This window comes from Podarcis tiliguerta (genome assembly GCF_965153285.1).
Source record: "Podarcis tiliguerta genome assembly, chromosome: 4".
Lineage (NCBI taxonomy): Eukaryota > Metazoa > Chordata > Lepidosauria > Squamata > Lacertidae > Podarcis > Podarcis tiliguerta.
Genome location: NC_139537.1, coordinates 71,079,073 through 71,097,862, shown reverse-complemented (window position 1 = coordinate 71,097,862; position 18,790 = coordinate 71,079,073). Strand labels below are relative to the sequence as shown.

General features: G+C 44.7%; 1 protein-coding gene across 3 annotated transcripts in view; it reads right to left on the bottom strand.

Annotated features, from left to right (window-relative positions):
- LOC310676252 (phospholipid-transporting ATPase VA-like) overlaps positions 1 to 18,790 on the bottom strand; it is a 91,588-nt gene that overhangs the window by 21,727 nt on the left and 51,071 nt on the right. For all 3 annotated transcript variants that reach the window (XM_083437984.1, XM_083437985.1, XM_083437986.1), the window contains exon 3: positions 8,374 to 8,578. In XM_083437984.1, coding sequence (XP_083294110.1) covers positions 8,374 to 8,578 — 205 coding nt within the window. The remainder of the gene's footprint in view (positions 1 to 8,373; positions 8,579 to 18,790) is intronic.

Below are 18,790 nucleotides of genomic sequence, written 5' to 3'. Positions count from 1 at the left end.
ACAGGAACGGTTTGGATTCTTAGATCACGGACTGCAGTTTCTTGAGGATGGACTTCTGGCAAGCGATGGGCTGCACCTCACAACGGTTGGGAGGAATGTTTTTGCCAAAAAACTAAGAAACCTCATCAGGAGGGCTTTAAACTGACTAATGTGGGGGAGGGAGACAGTGCTCCTGAAGGTAGGAGTCTATTAATTGATGAAGATGATCATCCAAATGTCATAGACCAAATGGAGCAAACAGCAAGCAGACCTAGTGGTGGGAGGAAAAAATCCTTAAATAAGAGACACGGGGGAATGACTAATGGACTTCAATGTCTGTACACTAATGCACAAAGCATGGGAAATAAACAAGATGAGCTTGAGCTCTTGGTACAGCAAACTAAATATGACATAATAGGCATCACTGAAACCTGGTGGGATAAGTCCCACGATTGGAATGTAAAAATGGAGGGATACAATCTATTTCAGAGAAACAGACCAGACAAGAAAGGAGGAGGAGTGGCGTTATATGTCAGGGATGTGTATACCTGTGAAGAGATCCAAGATTTAGAACCTCAAAGCCAAAGTGAGAGCATTTGGGTCAAAATTAAGGGAGAGAAGAATAATAGTGACCTCATTGTGGGAGTTTACTATAGATCCCCAAGCCAAACGGAGGACATAGATGATGCCTTCCTGGAACAGATGGCCAAGCATGCAAAAGGAAGGGAGATAGTAGTAATGGGGGACTTCAATTACCCAGATATTTGTTGGAGGTCAAACTCAGCCAAGAGCATAAGGTCAAACAGATTCCTCACTGGCCTTGCAGACAACTTCATTGTCCAGAAAGTGGGAGAAGCAACAAGAGGAACAGCCATTTTAGATCTGGTCCTAACCAATGTCGATGACCTGGTTAATGGGGTAGAAGTGGAAGGATCATTAGGCGCAAGTGATCATGCTCTTCTGAAGTTTACTATACAACGGAAAGGAGCAGCCAAGCATACTAGGACTCAATTTCTTGACTTTAAGAAAGCCGACTTCATAAAACTTAGGGAAGTGCTGGGTGAGATCCCATGGACAGTAATACTAAAAGGAAAGGGAGTTCATGATGGCTGGGAGTTTGTTAAGAGGGAGATAGTAAAAGCACAACTTCAGGCAATACCAATGAGACGGAAACATGGAAGGTGCCTAAAGAAGCCAGGGTGGCTATCTAAAGAACTTTTAACTGAGTTAAGATTAAAAAAGGATGTGTACAAAAAATGGAAAAGGGGGGAAACCACCAAAGAGGAATTCAAACAAATAGCCAGCACGTGTAGACACAAAGTCAGAAAAGCTAAAGCACAGAATGAACTCAGGCTTGCTAGAGAGGTTAAAAGCAACAAAAAAGGCTTCTATGGGTATGTTCGTAGCAAAAGGAAGAACAAAGAAACAGTGGGGTCACTCAGAGGAGAAGATGGTGAAATGCAAACAGGGGACACAGAAAGGGCTGAACTCCTCAATGCCTTCTTTGCCTCAGTCTTCTCTGATAAAGAAAACAATGCCCGACCTGAAGAATTTGGAGGAAATGATTCAGCAGAGGAAACACAGCCCAGAATAACTAAGGAGATAGTACAAGAATACTTGGCTAGTTTAGATGTATTCAAGTCTCCAGGGCCAGATGAACTGCATCCAAGAGTATTAAAAGAACTGGCAGATGTGATCTCAGAACCACTGGCAATCATCTTTGAGAATTCCTGGAGAACAGGCGAAGTCCCGGCAGACTGGAGGAGGGCAAATGTTGTCCCTATTTTCAAAAAGGGGATAAGAGAGGACCCAAATAATTACCGCCCAGTCAGTCTAACATCAATACCAGGGAAGATTCTGGAGCAGATCATTAAGCAAACAATCTGTGAGCACCTAGAAAGGAATGCTGTGATCACCAATAGTCAGCATGGATTTCTGAAAAATAAGTCATGTCAGACTAACCTGATCTCATTTTTTGACAGAATTACAAGCCTGGTAGATGAAGGGAACGCAGTGGATGTAGTCTACCTTGATTTCAGCAAGGCATTTGACAAGGTGCCCCATGATATTCTTGTAAAGAAGCTGGTAAAATGCGGTCTTGACTATGCTACCACTCAGTGGATTTGTAACTGGCTGACTGACCGGACCCAAAGGGTGCTCATCAATGGTTCCTCTTCATCCTGGAGAAGAGTGACTAGTGGGGTGCCACAGGGTTCTGTCTTGGGCCCGGTCTTATTCAACATCTTTATCAACGACTTGGAGGATGGACTCAAGAGCATCCTGATCAAATTTGCAGATGACACCAAACTGGGAGCGGTGGCTAACACCCCAGAAGACAGGATCACACTTCAAAATGACCTTGACAGATTAGAGAACTGGGCCAAAACAAACAAGATGAATTTTAACAGGGAGAAATGTAAAGTATTGCACTTGGGCAAAAAAAATGAGAGGCACAAATACAAGATGGGTGACACCTGGCTTGAGAGCAGTACATGTGAAAAGGATCTAGGAGTCTTGGTTGACCACAAACTTAACATGAGCCAACAGTGTGACGCGGCAGCTAAAAAAGCCAATGCAATTCTGGGCTGCATCAATAGGAGTATAGCATCTAGATCAAGGGAAGTTATAGTGCCACTGTATTCTGCTCTGGTCAGACCTCACCTGGAGTACTGTGTCCAGTTCTGGGCACCACAGTTCAAGAAGGACACTGACAAACTAGAACGTGTACAGAGGAGGGCAACCAAAATGGTCAAAGGCCTGGAAACAATGCCTTATGAGGATCGGCTAAGGGAGCTGGGCATGTTTAGCCTGGAGAAGAGGAGGTTAAGGGGTGATATGATAGCCATGTTCAAATATATAAAAGGATGTCACATAGAGGAGGGAGAAAGGTTGTTTTCTGCTGCTCCAGAGAAGCGGACACGGAGCAATGGATACAAACTACAAGAAAGAAGATTCCACCTAAACATTAGGAAGAACTTCCTGACAGTAAGAGCTGTTCGACAGTGGAATTTGCTGCCAAGGAGTGTGGTGGAGTCTCCTTCTTTGGAGGTCTTTAAGCAGAGGCTTGACAACCATATGTCAGGAGTGCTCTGATGGTGTTTCCTGCTTGGCAGGGGGTTGGACTCGATGACCCTTGTGGTCTCTTCCAACTCTATGATTCTATGATTCTATGATTCTATTTGTGCATGCATTTATATTGGTTATACTTACTACTTTTGTTGTACTTTATATCTATATATACTCAAAGAAGGCCTATTAATATTTTTATTATGTGTTTTAACACCTTCATCATAAGATCTCAGGGTGGTTCACAGAATAAAACACAGTATAGAAACAAGTAAGTAATTAAAACAAAACAGCAAAACAATGACAACACACCCGCATCCCACAGACACATTTAAAAGGCTGCGGAATATTAATCAGCTAAAGGCCTAACCCAGACCTGTTCATTAGTGGGTCTTTTGAGTAAAACTTTGTTGAATACCGCTCATTCTACCCAAGACTCAGCTTTTCTATACATGTTATGACACTTCACACTCTCTGCTGGATCTCTCTCTCTCTCTCTCTTTATAAATGCATTTATTCATTGTGTTTAGACTATGGAAGCTTGCGGAACAATAAATATCTATTTAGAAGATAGACCATAATCTCAGACTACCAGTAAAGGCGCTGCTGATTAGGTGATGTACTTCTTCAGATTTTGGGCTTTAGTAAATCCTTAAGCTCCACACACTTGTGTGTGTATGCACATGTGTGAAATTGGTTTGGTGTATGAGAAATCCTCAGCCAGAGGGAGGCCAATTCTGAAAAAGACAAAACTAGCAATAAGGGTGACGTTGACACTTGGTAGGATGACAGTGTTGAGGCAGCCCAATTACTTACTGCCAGTATGGACCCTTGTTGTTGTTTAGTTGTTTAGTTGTGTCCGACTCTTCGTGACCCCATGGACCAGAGCACGCCAGGCACTCCTGTCCTCCACTGCCTCCTGCAGTTTGGTCAAACTCATGCTGGTAGCTTCGAGAATACTATCCAACCATCTCATCCTCTGTCATCCCCTTCTCCTTGTGCCCTCCATCTTTCCCAACATCAGGGTCTTTTCCAGGGAGTCTTCTCTTCTCATGAGGTGGCCAAAGTATTGGAGCCTCAGTTTCACGATCTGTCCTTCCAGTGAGCACTCAGGGCTGATTTCCTTAAGAATGGATAGGTTTGATCTTCTTGTAGTCCATGGGACTCTCAAGAGTCTCCTCCAGCAGCATAATTCAAAAGCATCAATTCTTTGGTGATCAGCTCTCACTTCCATACATCACTACTGGGAAAACCATAGCTTTAACTATACGGACCTTTGTTGGCAAGGTGATGTCTCTGCTTTTAAAGATGCTGTCTAGGTTTGTCATTGCTTTTCTCCCAAGAAGCAGGCATCTCTTAATTTTGTGGCTGCTGTCACCATCTGCAGTGATCATGGAACCCAAGAAATTAAAATCTCTCACTGCCTCCATTTCTTCCCCTTCTATTATATGAAACAGAGCTGGGCAATGTATCAATGCCTCGTCTGAAACCGGTTTCAAGTCCACATCACAATAACGTTTTCAGAATTTATGACCTGGAAAGATGTAATGAACAGTGTTCACAACTCCAGGGGTCAGTGAGATCGCTGTCTGCTGCCTTCCAAGTGGCACGAAGGTGAGGAGAGAGAGATGCTCCCTCTGGCTGGCTGTGTTTTTACGAATCAATCCGATTGCATCTACGTAATTCTAGATACAACTGAACATTTTAATATTTATAACTGCTTGGCCAAATACGTAAATATGTATTGCATTCCCTGCTCAGACCTGTAACTCCAGTGACTCTCGGAAGTGCTAATTAACCTGATTGAAGGGTCATCTCTCTCTTGAAAACATTAGAGGCAAGGGCTCACCATTTAATAGTTTTCTAAGCACTTGAGCTGTTGCCCTTTGAGTGGAGTGCAATGAATGCAGCAGCCCTGTGACAAACTCTTTGATATCTTAAATGGGGGGTTCTTCGAAAAACCACGCTGCCCCTTGACTTGTGATAGGCCATGTGACCAAACTGCTATAGGACGCAGCATAAAAGATTCTTTTGTTTCCTCGTGAAACAACATTCCTGGGTCTGTGATGTTCGCCAAAGCAAGCTGCGGCCACGTAAGCAGCGTAACAGCCCTTTCCCGATATTCAGCTGCTGATCTAATGTGCTTCCGTGGAAACCTTCTGACCTCGTGTTAAGAAAAAGAGGAGACTGAGAGGAGATATGATAGCCATCTTCAAGGGGCTGTCATGTGGAAGAGGGAATAAGCTTGTTTTCTCCTGCTCTGGAGCACTGTTAAAAACTGAGATACAGAAGCTAGGAGCTAAATGAGACCTTTATCCTAGGTTATGGGCGCAACAACAGAACGTCTAGGCACTTTTTTTTTCAATAAAGCCACTTCCGACATAGAAGGAGGTGGGGTTGCAGGCTTCACCCTCCCACCTAGCGCGCGGGGGCTGGCTCTCAGCCTCCGCGCAATTGAGGGAATCCTGATCGCGTCATCCCCTGGCCAGCCAATTGGCTGGCCTGGGGGGCGTGGCCTGCTCCATTTAACACAGGGGCGGCCTGAGATCTCCCTCTTTGCCGCTTCCAGCCGCTCCAATTTCCCACCCGCCCGCCCTTTAAGGTTTTTTTCGCCTTTGACCTTGCTATGAACCTCGGTTGGTCGCCGTTAAGGGGTCTGGTAGGAATTTTTCCACTTGGCAAATTGGCACCAGCCACTTGGTTTTTCGCCTACCTCGTAGCAAATCGTCACAACTTCCTTGGTATTGGCGGTTAGGCATTGGTATTGGTATGTAGATGGAAGGGGGGGGAGGAAGCGCCATCACCTGCCCCACATATTGAAGGGTAGTCCGATAAAGGATTCTGGGGGGCGTGGCCCTGTCCGAAGCCTATGGAGGCTAGGGCCTAAGGCACACCCCCAACCGGTGATCCTGGGGGAGTTCCTAGTTGACGTGCCTCAGCAGGGCTCCCTCTATTGGTGGTTAACCCTTCCCGGATAGTCGGTTAGGACCAATGCCTAAGCCAATACCGCTCATCACCTGTAACCAATAAAGTTGTGGCCATATTTAGCCCATTAACCTTAAATATCTGTGTCAGGTGTCTTTATTTCCACTGGGGGGAGGCGGGAACTCGCCACGCAACAAGAATTCAATGCTGAAAATGAATGAACTGCATCTACAACATTATGTTCCTTTTTCACATGGTCTGCTCCTTCTCCTGCCCACCCTCCTAATAGTCTTAAGAGGGTCTCTTCTCCAGTCTTCAGAGAGTAGCTGGAAGTGGGGAGGCAGAAAAAGGACCTCCTTCCACTCTGCAGTTTTAATCCAAAATCTTAGGCGCTGTACTGCACCCAGAGACTGCTCACGCTGATGAAATTCCCTGTCGCAAAATGTGCCTAGAACAATGGGAGTTTCGAATGCTGCTCTAGAGGGTAGGACTCGGACTAATGGCTTCAAAATACAAGAATGGGAAATTCCGACTAAACATACAGAAAAACGTTCTGACAGTAAAAGCTGATCAACGGTGGAACAGGCTGCCATGAGAGGTGGTGAACAATGCCTTCCTTGGAGGTTTTTAAGCAGAGGTTGGATGGCCATCTGTGATGGATGCTTTAGCGGAGATTTCTGCATTGCAGGGGGTTGGACTAGATGGCCCTTGGGTCCCTTCCAACTCTATAATTCTTTGAATCTGCAATTCTGTTTTCTTTGAGCTGTGGTCCTGATCTGCAAAAAAGAGCGCTGCACACGGCCACAGATATGTAGTGTCTGCATGCCTCCACGTAGCTCGATGGCGGGATTTCATAATCCAGCTTCCAGGAGACCTCGGAGCCCCACAATCCGTACCAAGTGAAAATTTTATCAACCAAAACAAACAGGAACCCTGGAGGCTTTGTCACAAGAAATGGGCATAAATCCATGAAAGCAAGGTGGAGTCGTTTTTAATGCTTGGACGAGACTCTCAGGCGTTGTTTACATGGCCTGTCAAGATTTCTGAATGCCTTAAGCCCAGGTTAATGCCATGGGTGTGTGTGTTTTGTACATGAAGCACATGAAGACAACCTATGCACGCTAGCTTAGAAGTCCCATGCCACTCAATGAGACTTACTTCTAAATAGGCATGCATAGTTTTGCCCTGCAGAGCCAGTGTGGTGTTGTGGTTAAGAGCCTTGGACTCATAATCTGGTGAACCGGGTTCGCGTCTCCGCTCCTCCACATGCAGCTGCTGGGTGACCGTGGGCTAGTCACACTTCTCTGAAGTCTCTCAGCCTCACTCACCTCACAGAGTGTTTGTTGAGGGGGGGAAGGGAAAGGAGAATGTTAGCCGCTTTGAGACACCTTCGGGTAGTGATAAAGCGGGATATCAAATCCAAACTCCTCCTCCTCTTCTTCTTCTGCATGTCAGGATGGTCTAAATCCAGGATGAGGAATCTGTGGCTATGTAGTGGGTTGAGTGCTGTTGTGCCCAGGTCTTGTTTTCTGGTTTCTTGTGGGCATCTGGCTAGCTACTATGGCAGGCATAGGCAAACTCCAGCCCTCCAGGTGTTTGGGACTACAATTCACATCATCCTTGACCACTGATCCTGTTAGCTAGGGATGATGGGAATTGTAGTCCCAAACATCTGGAGCGCCGGGGTTTGCCTATGCCAGTACTGTGGGAACAGGAGGCTGGACCAGGTGGGTCATTGGCATGATCCAGCAAGCCCTTATGTTTGGGGCTGATGGGAGTTGGAACATCAAGCTTGCTGGAACAAGTAGTTCTTGCTCTGTAACACTGGCAAGAACGAGAGAAGGCAAGAACGAAAGAATCGCCTGCTAGATGGGGCCAATGGCCTATCCAGTCCAACTTCCTGTGAAAACAGGAAGGCAGGATTCAAGCACAAAAACACACTTTCCCCTATTGTGGTTTCCAGCAACTGACAAGCACCATTTATTTTAAGGCACTGAATGAAATTAAACATTCTTTTCATTAAAAAGCGTTTCTACACCACTTAATACAGTGGTACCTCAGGTTAAGTACTTAATTCGTTCCGGAGGTCCATTCTTAACCTGAAACTGTTCTTAACCTGAAGCACCACTTTAGCTAATGGGGCCTCCCACTGCCGCCACGCCACCGGAGCATGATTTCTGTTCTCATCCTGAAGCAAAGTCCTTAACCCGAGGTACTATTTCTGGGTTAGCAGAGTCTGTAACCTGAAGCGTATGTAACCTGGAGCGTATGTAACCCGAGGTACCACTGTATGTCAAAAATCTCCAAGCAGCGTACAGTTTAAAAAGAACAGCAATACAACATTTTTTTAAAAACACAACCAAAAACCAGTTAAAGAGCAATGTACAATATATGTAAACTTACCAGCTCTAAAAATCCTCTTACAACTTGTCTCTGCTTCAAGTTGGTCTCCCCATCCAGATTAGCGGTTTCAATGTGGCACAGGCCGTCGGGGTCACTCGAGGAAAGCAGCAAGATATCAGCAGGGATGATTTCATTACAACGCAGCTGGATGAAATCTCCGACTTTCACTTCTTTCCAGTATCTGGTGGTGTATTTCCTTTCAATCCTGGCAAAGAAATGTTTACAAGAAATGCATTGAAACAGTATAGCCTAGCTGGCAAAAGCTCCTGAGAGGCTACAACTTGTTACATGGGCAGACTTCCATCTGTGTTGCGTTGTGCTTGTGGCAGTGAAGCCTCTAACACCAACTGGTTCACAGACACACCGATACCCAAGGAACGAAGCCCATTGGAAATGTTCAAAGTCCAACTTCTGTGAGGAGGGCCGCTTGTCAGTTTGGAATTAAAACTGTTATGTCTGGTACAGAAGGTAACGGACCAAGTGATGTGTTTTGAAAACTTTTGTTATATGTGGTTTTTTTAAAATGAAAATTTATATTAACATTTTTTAAAAAAAATAATAATCACACAGGCACTATGGAAGTAAGAAATGGGGGGAAGGTAGTTAAAGAGCTAAAATGATGGGAGAGACAAGAACCTAAAGCTCAGAATGCCCACAGGCAGGGTAGCTGCATGAAAGGTGGAGCAAAGCAGGAAAAAGAGACTATGTAAGGAACACATTTGAAAAATGTAGACGTGGTAACCCAAGACACCAGATCTAGACCTCAGGAGGCCTCCTGTGACATTGGAGAGTTGCACAGAAGCAAGAACTCTGCCAGTTGAGGCATCCTACATTGGTACTTCAGCTTTGTGACACGGAATCCTAAAATGCCACGAGGGACAAAGGGTAGAGGAAAGGAGTTGGACACTGAAGCGCACACCCTGTTCTGAACTAACCTAGCCAGTTCTTTGGCTTCACATTTCTAATTCTACTTTACTTGACCACCACATTTTCTTACTTTATGGCTGCCGCTCAGGAAGCTCCTTGGATAAGACATTTTAAGGCTTTAACCTCTCTTTCAACATCAACAAATAACAACACGAACACCCTGGTGTTGGTGCAACCTGCAATCTGTCACTTGGGTAAGTCCAAGTCCATCCATTAGCCAGTTGCACACACCCCATGCCCCTTGAGGGTGTGCTATACTTTGTTTGGACTGCATTCACCCCGAAAGCTCCAGAACTAAAATCCAGCTTCTGCACTCTGAGACAGGTGTACCAAACATGGGCTGAAGGCAAATGAGGAAGCGTTGGCAGGAAGCACATGCCAGTAGGCTTGTACCAGCTGTCTCGTTTCTGAAATGTCTGTAAGCTCAAATGTACTGGGTCAGTTCAACTACAGAGAGCTCAGAAAAGCAAATTTCCAAAGAAATATACAGCATGGGGAATGCACAGCACAATGTGATCGTGCTCTTGCAAGCCCAAATATTACACGCCAGCAGTGGAGCGGGTTTCAGGAGTGAGAAACCAGTTCCCTGACTCTCCCATCTATAGTTTTATGAACTTAAAGAAAAAAGAAAAAGCTATCCATAATTAAAAATTAAAAATAAAAGAGGAGAGCGCAAAATATGGTCTGAAGCTCAACATCAAAAAAACGAAGATCATGGCCACTGGGCCCATCACCTCCTGGCAAATAGAAGGAGAAGAAATGGAGGCAGTGAGAGATTTTACTTTCTTGGGCTCCATGATCACTGCAGATGGTGACATCAGTCACGAAATTAAAAGATGCCTGCTCCTTGGGAGAAAGGCGATGGCAAACCTAGACAACATCTTAAAAAGCAGAGACATCACCTTGCCAACAAAGGTCCGTATAGTTAAAGCCATGGTTTTCCCAGTAGTGATGTATGGAAGTGAGAGCTGGACCATAAAGAAGGCTGATCGCCAAAGAATTGATGCTTTTGAATTATGGTGCTGGAGGAGACTCTTGAGAGTCCCATGGACTGCAAGAAGATCAAACGCATCCATTCTTAAGGAAATTAGCCCTGAGTGCTCACTGGAAGGACAGATCGTGAAGCTGAGGCTCCAATACTTTGGCCACCTCATGAGAAGAGAAGACTCTCTGGAAAAGACCCTGATGTTGGGAAAGATGGAGGGCACAAGGAGAAGGGGACGACAGAGGGCGAGATGGTTGGACAGTGTTCTCAAAGCTACCAACATGAGTCTGACCAAACTGCGGGAGGCAGTGGAAGACAGAAGTGCCTGGCGTGCTCTGGTCCATGGAGTCGGACACGACTAAACAACAACAACAACATCCATAATTTACTTGGCCACCACGCTGACTTACAACACAGCTGACACTCAGGAAGAGTCTTGGAAGCCTACTGATAAAGTAGTTAAGTTGGAGGTGTGGAGTTGAGACTTTATGTCCCAGTAAAAAAAAAAATCTAAGGCAAAGCACCATGACAGGCACAGCATGAAGAGGAAGAGGCATGTTTCCTGAACTGATTTATATGCATATATTTCAGCGAAAGCACACAGGAGAGAAAGATTAATAGAGGAGATGTGAGGAACCAAGGAACATATTTCAGCCTAGCGCTTTGGCATGTTTCTAAATAAGAAGCAGCTGCCAAACACACATTCCAGTTCTGAGCATATCCTGTGGTTCTGTAGAGGTGTAGAAAAGGCATGGAATGTAAGTACTAGGCACAGCATTCAGGTTCCTGAGAAGCTCAGCATTCATTTTCAAATAGCACGATTCTAGCCTGTATGGCTGCAGAGACAGACTTGAAAGAATGTAAACAATGCCTAGCTAATCCCAGCAACTGGAGGATTCCAGATGGTCGTGGGGTGGAGTTTCAGTGCTCCACAGAGATACTTAGCAAAAGTCCCTGCTCCAACACTATTTGCATAATAACGTCTACAAGTAACATAACTGAACATTTGCTGGCACAGAATTGATTTACGTGGGAGCAGAATTTTCAATTGTTTTCTTTTAAGCACAAAAAAGACACATATAGAAAGGAAGGCATTAATGCAAGGCACTAATGGGGAACATGTGCACCTTCTGGGATGATACCTGGTTTTCAACACTGTGAGATACCACCAGCTAAACATTGCGATATACCAATATATCACAATGTCTAGATGGAGCTACGTTGAGGCATTGATTGGTTTCCCGGTTTTCCCTGCATTGCAGTTTTTGCCAGTGCCTACTCTTTCGATTCACTGCCCTCTGCGTGAGGAGCTGGCAGAGTTAACAGGGACTATAGAAATCAATAAAAGCATTGGTTGGCTTTACGGTTTCCCCCACATTGTGATTTTTGCATAGCACACCCATGTACCGTGATTTGTGATATATTGCCAGGTCAAAAATTATGAAAGCGACATCACGATAGGGACTTCAAACCGGTTTCGGACAATACATGGCCCAGCCCTAGTGCCTTCCAGAGGTTGTTGGCTTCCAGTTCCTATCAGCCCTGGTCAGGGATGATGCTAGTCACAATTTTCAAGCCCTGGGGTAGAAGCTAGCCCTATTGTAGCTTCAAATATTTAACAAAGGAAGCTAAGAAAGGCTGAAAGACCTCACTTAACTTTTGCTCCTCCAAGACCTAAGAGAGAGAGAGAGAGAGAGAGAGAGAGAGAGCAGCCCAAAGCAAACAATAGCAGAGGACAGTGAGTCCCAGGTTCCCCCCATCTTTCCACCATTGTTGAGAACAGCCACCACTCAGTCAACAGAGGTAAATCTCTCTAGTATCAAATTACTGTTCCCCATCTGAGTTATGATAGAGTCTAGTTGTGGAGGCACAACTCCTGCCCTGCGGCATGGTCCAGGACAGATAATGATCAGGGAAACTCAGAGCGACATGGCAATAAAAACAACAACATGCATTTCCACCCAAATAACAAGCAAAGTGATGTGGTAACATCCTTAGGAAATACCTAAGAGAGTAGGATTTTCCTAAGAAGATATAAAAAAGTTCCAGTATAAAATAGCTCCCAATTCCTCTGGTTATGAATCATTATTCCTTATAAGGACAAAATGTGAATAACTCTGTGGACGCGAAACGTAGTCGAGGTAGCCAAAAATATACCGTTATAATGTGCTGCAGCATAAATCACAAAGCCAGAGTCACTGTGGGCATTCCGCTAAAAATGCAGACACAGATCTAGTATGGGAAAATGATATTCTTAGGTCTTTTATGTTCTCGCCACATCTGCTCTGCAATCCATTCACTGCCTCCGTGCAGCTTTTGCACATTCTGTGCTTTTTAAAAAAAATAAAAAGAGTGTTAAAAGCACCACCACATGCCACTTCCTTTCTCCCAACTTTGCCTACCCAGGTTGCACCTGGGTTAAAACAAGGAACACAATTTGCCCTTGGGAACTGTAAGACTACAATTGCCTACAGTTCGCCTGTATAGGAGTTTGAGAGCTCCCCTTATTGGCCAACCTGGCAACCTTGCTGTACCTTCTTCTTCTTCTTCTTTGGCGATCACTTGTAGCTGAGAAAGATTGTCTTGCATAAACACAGTTTTAAAAGTGAGTCCATAAGTGATTATGGAGGCCAATTCTGGATCCACATGTCCTTCCACAGTGGAGACATATGTTTCCGGGCAGGAGTTGATCAAGCGTGCCTTCCTCTTAGCACGTTTCTCCCTTTCATTCTGAGTTTGAGAGTCTTCAAAGCCCATGACACCTTTGGTAAAGACTGTTCTCCAACTGGAGCGCTCACAGACCTGTGTTTCCCAGTTGTCGGTGATTAAACTACATTTTTAAAGATTTGCATTGAGAGAGTCTTTGAACCTCTTTTGTTGACCACCAGGCTCACCATAGGGCTTCACTGACCATACCTTTCAGAGTTAAAGCTCTGTGACATCCTTCACTGAAGGATGAGGAAGAGGATGTGCAGGAAAGTGCAGCCTTGAATGCCCATTGGTAGAAACTGAAAGGAAAGCTATAAAAGTGGAATGGGGCATCAGAAAGAAAGAGAAAGCAGGGGTAGCTAAGTAAAATGTTGATCTGGCGTAGCTTAGCCAGACTGACTACAATGCAATGGATAGAGAAGTTTTTCTCCCTTTCTTCCTCTGATACTAGAACTGAGGGTCACCCAACAAAGCTGAACAGCCCCAATATGAAGACAAGACAACAAGAAGTGCTTATTCCCATAATGGCGCTGGGGTAGGACACCTCTGGGCCCTCCAGGGGCTGTCAAACTACAATTCCCATCAGCCCACCCAGGATGTCCAAACATCAGGGATGATGGGAGTTGGAGTCCAGCAACTTCTGGAGGGCTGCCGGTTCCCCATCACTGACATGGCACAGTGATGCCACCTTGGAACCTGTTCCCACAGGGTTTGGTGATGTCCACCAACTCACGGCAGCTCTGAAAGCAGGTTAGAGAAATTCATGGAGGAGAAGCCTGCCAACAGCTACATGTCATCATGGCTGCATCCTACCTCCAGGATCAGTGCCAGTGCGCCTCTGAACCAGTGTTAGAAACTCGGCTATATGAGCTAGGCACCAAATGGTTCCTTTAACCAAGGTTACAGTCACCAAAGTTGCCCTTTGGGGCAAGACGGCTCTAAAGTCTTATTTTTCAAACGATGGGCTGGCTGTGATTGATTCCCACTTTAACATCTGGCTAACCTGGCTAACCTAAGAACTCTGACAACTTAAAAGAAAAAAAGGCACTTGATCCAGGGACGGTCCACATAAATATTGGGCTGTGCCTACTTCTTTTTCTTAATCGCAACTGCTCCTGGCCCTGGCTTAGGCTGCACAGAAAAAGCATTTTGGTTCCTGAAATTCATTATGTTTGTGCGGATAAAATACAGAATTCTGCAGGATGGGCTATTAGTGTGTGAAAACAGTTCAAGGTCCAAGGACCCCTAGACATGCACCTCCAGATGGTGGAGATGTCAGGCACCATCCTCACACCCAAACATCTTACTTGGTCGCAAGTGATTGACAGCTACGTGCTAAATGAGCCTGGCACCAGGCTACTTTCTAACAGCGCTCTGAACTTCAGTTGCTGGGGAACAGGAGTGGGAAAGGGCTGTTGCGTGAGCTTCCCTTTGGCATCTGGTTGGCAAGTGTGGGAAATGGGCTGCTGAGCTAGCTGGGCCTTTGGTAGGATGCAGCAGAGTTCTTCTTATGTTCTTATACTGTAGCTCTCAATTTCCTCCCAGATTCAGGACACACCTGGCCTTGCATCCCAGCTATTGGTTCTAATTCTTGGATGCAACAGCCAATGGGAGGAGAGAGGTACAGCGTAGTGGGGGATTTCAGGAGCAGATGCTGACAGCACCACTTAGCAAAGAGCTGTGTGCACCATATAAAATATTTTATTCATTAGATTTAGATACCCAGTACAGTGGTACCTCGGGTTACATACGCTTCAGGTTACAGACTCCGCTAACCCAGAAATAGTGCCTCGGGTTAAGAACTTTGCTTCAGGATGAGAACAGAAATCGTGCTCTAGTGGCATGGCGGCAGCGGGAGGCCCCATTAGCTAAAGTGGTGCTTCAGGTTAAGAACAGTTTCAGGTTAAGAACGGACCTCCGGAATGAATTAAGTACGTAACCTGAGGTACCACTCTACTGCCCTTCATCATAGGATTTCAGGGCGGTTCACAGAATAAAATACAGGATAAAAACAAGCAAATAAGTAAAACAAAACAGCAAAACAATAATATTTTCCGCTATTCTCAGGTTAAATTAGTATGTTTGTATACCGTGGGCCATTAAAATTTTTTTTTACACTAGCAGTGGCATTAAAAGGACATCTGTAAGAGGAAATGTGGAGCACACTTTGCCAAATAAGGAAAGAAGAATACTGTGCAACCAGATCCAGAGCAGGGCTGAAGATAACCAGCAAAAGTGCTCCTTGGGCTTTGATCATAAACCTGATTATCTCTCTTTTGGAGCTTCCCAGAAACATCTGGCTGGGCACCGTAGCAAACAAAACACTGGACTAGATAAACTGGCCCAGCAGGGCTCGGTTCATGTTTCGTATGAATGACACATGGAATGAAACAGCTTTTGAAGTACATGGCTTGTGAAGATATACTAGCCCACACCCGATGGTAATCACATGTAGAGCGCATGCGCACCATCCCTTGCGCACAGGGGAATTTGTGTGAAGGGAAGTTGTTGTGAAACAGACCGCCGCACAATCAATTCTGCATTGGAGGGAGTCTATTTCCACGATCGTAACACCTCTGAGAACCAACATGGCTCAAGAGACAGGCACCGCCTGGACATACAGGGATCGTGTGGAGGCTCAGTTTGCATCAACTCTGTCTCTGCAAATCAGTAGATAGACAGGAACTCCAAGGATGTGGCACATAGGTCCACATGCTGTCCATGCACTTGATGGCAGCTATGTACATTGGTTCATGTTCGTTGCTAGAGCTGTGGCCTCTACTGAATAAATACATGGTTGGGCTTCCTCAAAGTCATTTCACCCTAAGAAGTTCTTGAACTGCAGAGTGTAAATCTCTATAATAAATAAAATTCAGAGAACAAAGAAAAGGAGGCAATTCAGAAGCAATGAGTGTGCTATTCCCAGGCGTTTAAAGATTTTTATTTTATTTTTAAATAAGAAGAGTGAGACATCACATTTTAAGGGCAAGAAAGAAGAACTTGTCCAATCTGCTCTTTGGGTGCCATTTCTTTTTTTTTCAAAGCACAGTTAGCACATTTTAATACCCTTTTCACAACACCCTACACTAAAAGCACTGAACGAGAGGGCATTTTTTTGGCCAAGGATGGAACGGTCTGCAAATTACGCCAATCAATTTTCACGAGTGTATCTATTGCGATACCAATTCCTGTACCCCGGAATGTTGCCGATACTCAGGGCACTTCCAGAGTGTCACTATTTTCAGGTGGGATTCAATCACAGACCGGGAAATTCAGATTGCACAATTAGCATTGATTTGGAGCTCTTGCACAACATATCCACTTCCCCCAAACAGCAGACTTTCTGCAATAAGGAAAGTGACAGGAAAACGCCGTGGAATGGGTGGAATAGCATTTGCTTTGATGCAGAGCCTCCCCACAAACAAATCTGAATGGCTGCTCATTAAATAGCAGGAAAAAATGAGGATGAAGGCTAAATAATCAGGTTACCTGGGAGCAACCTGAGGGCGGGGGATCTGGATGACTGCAGCAGTGCCATCCTACGACCCACATAAAAATTGCATTAGCGTGAATGCAACATCTATGACAGACGCTGCCTTGAGCAGTCCATTGTTTTAAATATTAAATGCTGAGCAATATTCCACACATAGCACTACGCTTCCGCCGAACTGACTTTTTAAATTCCTGCATGTTTGGTAGCTGTCACAATCAGGCACTGTTTGCAGCAGGAAGTACGCGGGGATGCCTTCACACAAGTGAAAATTGTACCGGAATCTAAAGACTCATTAAACCGACCACATGCCAAAACAAGAGGAAGGCTCAGCTATCTACTCACAGCTTCTTTGGACATTGCAGAGTAGCGATGACGGTGACACATACACAAACGTTTATACTAATCAGGAAAAGTCACAGCAACCATTGGTACACACACACACAGTCATTGCAAACATACTTTGGCATGGTTTGGACTCAGGAATAAACAGCTGCTTCTTATTGGGCGCACAAAGCTTACATGTCTCCATTCCCACATCTCTTCCGGTTTAGCTGAGAGTAGTTCAGAAGCTTGAGACAAACCACAGCTTAACATTATGTCTGAACATGGGCAAACTGTGGTTAGTCTTCGTTATGCTTAGCTGAAGTAAGCCGGCTTCAAACCACAGATTAGGAAGTCAGCTTGTTTCAATGGAACATAGTTCAAAGCAGAGGTGGGGAACACATTGCCCTCCAGATGTTGCTAGACTACAACTCCCATCATCCATGGCAATTGGCTATGGTGGCTAAGGAGGATGGGAGTTGGGAGCGCAGCAACATCTGAAAGGCCACAGGCTACCCACCCAGCCAATATTGTTGGTACGTCAATTCCCATCAGTCCTGGCCAGCATGGCCTATATGGCCAAGCATGATGGGAGTTGTGGTCCAATTCCATCTGGAGAGCACCGTGTTGTCTAACTCTGCTTTCAAGTGTGTTCTTTGTGTGCTACAATTCTTTTCTCTTCATTCACCCTGAACGCTGTTAAATGAACCCGCAATCATAAAAGCAAGGGACAATAGAGACAGAAAAAGAAGTTCTAGACATTAATTTCTGCCCTGGCTGACTGAGCTAATTGATTCTATTGTGAGGCTGTCTTGACTGGCCTTCATCACTCATTTGCAAGTGAAGATGTGCACATTCTTCAGAATTCAAGAGCTGACTAGGATTTCGCTTTTAGCACTCCTAAAGTACTTCTCTGCAGTGTTCGGGTACTATAAAAGATGAGAGCCTGATTTTAGTTTACGGTGGGCTTTGGTTTTAGGCTTTGCAAATCTCAAGGTTTAAACAAGAGAGAGAGAGAGAGAGAGAGAGAGAAATCTGACTATCCAAAGAGCTTAGCAACATATAGGAAGAACCACTCTCTTGTTATCACAGAAATCCATTGAATATAATGCGCCAGCACATTATTCAGCAGGTCCTCAGTGGCACGTAGAAGACTCTGACACCCTTCAAAATCAAAGTGCAAGCAGGTTCCTGAACCCCACCCAACCACTGCCTGTTTGATATCTTTTGAAGCAACACTGGCCTTCCTTTCAAAAGAGGCAAAATGCTTTGTTCTTTCACCCAAGGGAGGTAAATACCAGCACTGGTGGCCTTCACTGCAGCCAGAAAAACAACCTCTGAAGAATTTAACGGTGTAATAAATAAAAATCAACAAAAGCTTTGCTTGAAACACTCCATAGCTTAAACTCAACTCATATAAATATTGTTATTTATTTAAATTTGTATACCCTATACCCAGAGGTCTCAGGGCAGTTCACAGAAAAGGGGTAAGAGAAAATCATCAGACTGAAATCCTAGGCACATTTATTAGGAAGTAAGTTCCACGCAAATAAATGTGGCTTACTCTTAATAAAATATCAGCACTGGGGCATTAAATGAACTGTATCCTACAGTTCCCTACAGTTAAGTTGAAATTAGCTTGGGAGCAAATATTAATGATGATGACAATAATGCAAAGAAAAAGAACACAACTTATATTTTCACTTGCCCATTAAGCCACACTTCCAGGATCACTTTTTTAAAAATCCAAAATTTCCACATAGACAAGATTCTGTAACCCCATCGCTATTCCAGAATAAAACGTTCACTCTATTATTTCAAGAGGTAGGATTACTGAAAGTAAAGGTAATTATTTACACTGGTAAAGGTGTGTGTGGGTGTGGGAGGTATCTCCCTCTATTAATGTTATTCCTTTATCCTGTTTGATGCTGGCAATGAGTAATCTCCCCCTTGATTTAATCCGGTTAGCTCAGAAATAAGCC